General features: G+C 45.6%; 1 protein-coding gene across 2 annotated transcripts in view; it reads right to left on the minus strand.

Moving 5' to 3' along the window:
• Positions 1–295: 295 nt before the first annotated feature.
• psd2 (pleckstrin and Sec7 domain containing 2) overlaps positions 296–2,042 on the minus strand; it is a 31,103-nt gene continuing 29,356 nt past the window's right edge. For both annotated transcript variants that reach the window (XM_019884005.1, XM_019884004.1), the window contains one exon: positions 296–1,333. In XM_019884005.1, the coding sequence (XP_019739564.1) occupies positions 1,103–1,333 (231 nt within the window). In that variant the 3' untranslated portion in view covers positions 296–1,102. The remainder of the gene's footprint in view (positions 1,334–2,042) is intronic.

Consider the following 2,042-nt stretch of genomic DNA (forward strand, 5'->3'; position numbering starts at 1 on the left):
CAAATGCTACGGAACTGTATTGAGAAGTGTTTCCACGAATATTTTAGGGTTCAGTCATCACCATTTCAACACTTCCCACCCCACTAATATCAGTGCAGTCTTTCAAGAAGAGAAAGGTGGCACTTAGAACAGAACATTCCATAGTGCTTTCATTCAGTCACATGCTAATTTCTTCTTTGAGATGCTGGATAGAAAAAAAAAACTAAAATGAAATACACGCCATTGTGTAGGGGTAACGGCGGCTTCGAAATCACAGCGCGAGACCTCGAGCAAGAGTTGGATCTGTTTCAAGTCGTTTTTGATTCAAGTTCTTCCTTGTTGACCGTGTGCTCACTAGCTGGTGTCAAGGTGCCGTGAGTAAGGCACTCAACTCCGAGCTCCTCCGGCAAGCAGTTCCACGAGGGCGTCGCTCTCTACGCGTGTGCAAGGAGACGGTTTTTAAAAAGAGCGCGTTCACTCACTGCAATAAAGATTTTCTTTTACTAATTAAATAAATAAATAAATATGTTCGCCATGGGAGGATCCTTCTGAGTGCGTTTTTATTTTGTTTGTTTTTTTTAAATTTCTGTAACAGATTTGTGGTTTCGCCTTTGCAAATCACACTCCACCCAATATGTAGGTCCAAAGGGGAGTTTGAAATGCAAAAGCCCAAATGCTACAGTCGTACCATTTCCGCTTCCTCTATCTCAGCCGCTGCCTGCAGAGACACCAGACAGAGAGGGAACCAGACGTGTTTGAACATCATTTGTGGCGTTGTCCGGTCTCATTCGCTCTGCTCAAAAGTAAATCCGTATTTCGACTCGAGACAAAACGCATCACGTTTGACTTGAAAATAATACTGATGTAATAAATAGTGATCACAGTTCTGATCATTTTCAATGTGCAACAGTACTGAGGTCGAGGTGGGGGGTCTGTCAGAGTGCCGAGGGATGGTCTTCTATTGCTCAAGGAAACTTTATCACCAGGGTTGAGACATTTTCGGAAGGATTTTGATTTCGGTAAAACGACAACCTGGGGACCCGATAACACGTTACATGACACTGTTTTTGGCTTTGAGGGAGGTCATTTTTAGGGCAGTGGTCTCCGTGGTCCTCCACCCTTTTCAGCTCGTCTGACCCGCGGCAGTGCATCCGGCTCCTTTCCCGTTCAAGCCACCGTGAGACTGGTTGATGGACGGTGAGGACTGAGTCTTACGGAGGTGGCAATCGCGGCCAACGAGGACGCTCTCCATCATCCGACCCGCCAACACGCTGGCCTCGATCTTCTCCAGATCGTCTGTCTCAGTGCGGATTTTGGCCCCAAGTAGGCTGATGTAGGTCTCATATCGAGTCTTCTGCTCAGAATGGAAGGAGAGTAGGGAGAGGGTTTGATACAGGGAGAGATGTCAGAAATAACTGAAGTGAAAGAAATGGAACCAAAAGAAAAGGAGCAGAATGGCCTTTTCTAAAACAGTACTCACCATAATGACAGTGACCCCCTTGAAAACTATCTTACTGCTTTTGTTCTTAGGCCAAAGCCATGACTAATATGAAAATATCAGTTTTCTGAAATGTTGAAAAAAAGAATTGAGACATATTTATCTGCCCGTACTGCCCATATCTACCTGGGAGTATGTTTGTATTGGCTCTCTGCTAGGGTGGTCCACATTTTCATGGCAAAAAAAAAAGTTTGTCGGATTCGTCGGGCCGGGTCGGAATTCTTGTCGATACTATGGTACAAGGTTCTGTGCAAAATTTCATTCCGATCTGATGATATTTTCCCGTCCCGCAAAGCGGCCAAAGTTTCCACCATAACAACTGGTCTCAATAGGGTGAACATGTGTATTTTAACCGTGTATTTTGCCATGCGTGACACTGGCTGGGCTGAATGTTGCCCGAACGATCACCTCCTGACTAACTAACCATTCCATCGCTGCTCTCAGCAGCCGGAGACAAACTCAAACGCACGCCTAACACACAACGGTCACCTACTGGCGAGCTAATATCTTTCAATTGAAGTCGAGAATCGCCGGAATTCTTACTGGACGCTGAGCTGAGGACGCT

Source organism: Hippocampus comes, unplaced genomic scaffold (genome assembly GCF_001891065.2).
Source record: "Hippocampus comes isolate QL1 unplaced genomic scaffold, H_comes_QL1_v1.1 scaffold156, whole genome shotgun sequence".
Classification (NCBI taxonomy): Eukaryota; Metazoa; Chordata; class Actinopteri; order Syngnathiformes; family Syngnathidae; genus Hippocampus; species Hippocampus comes.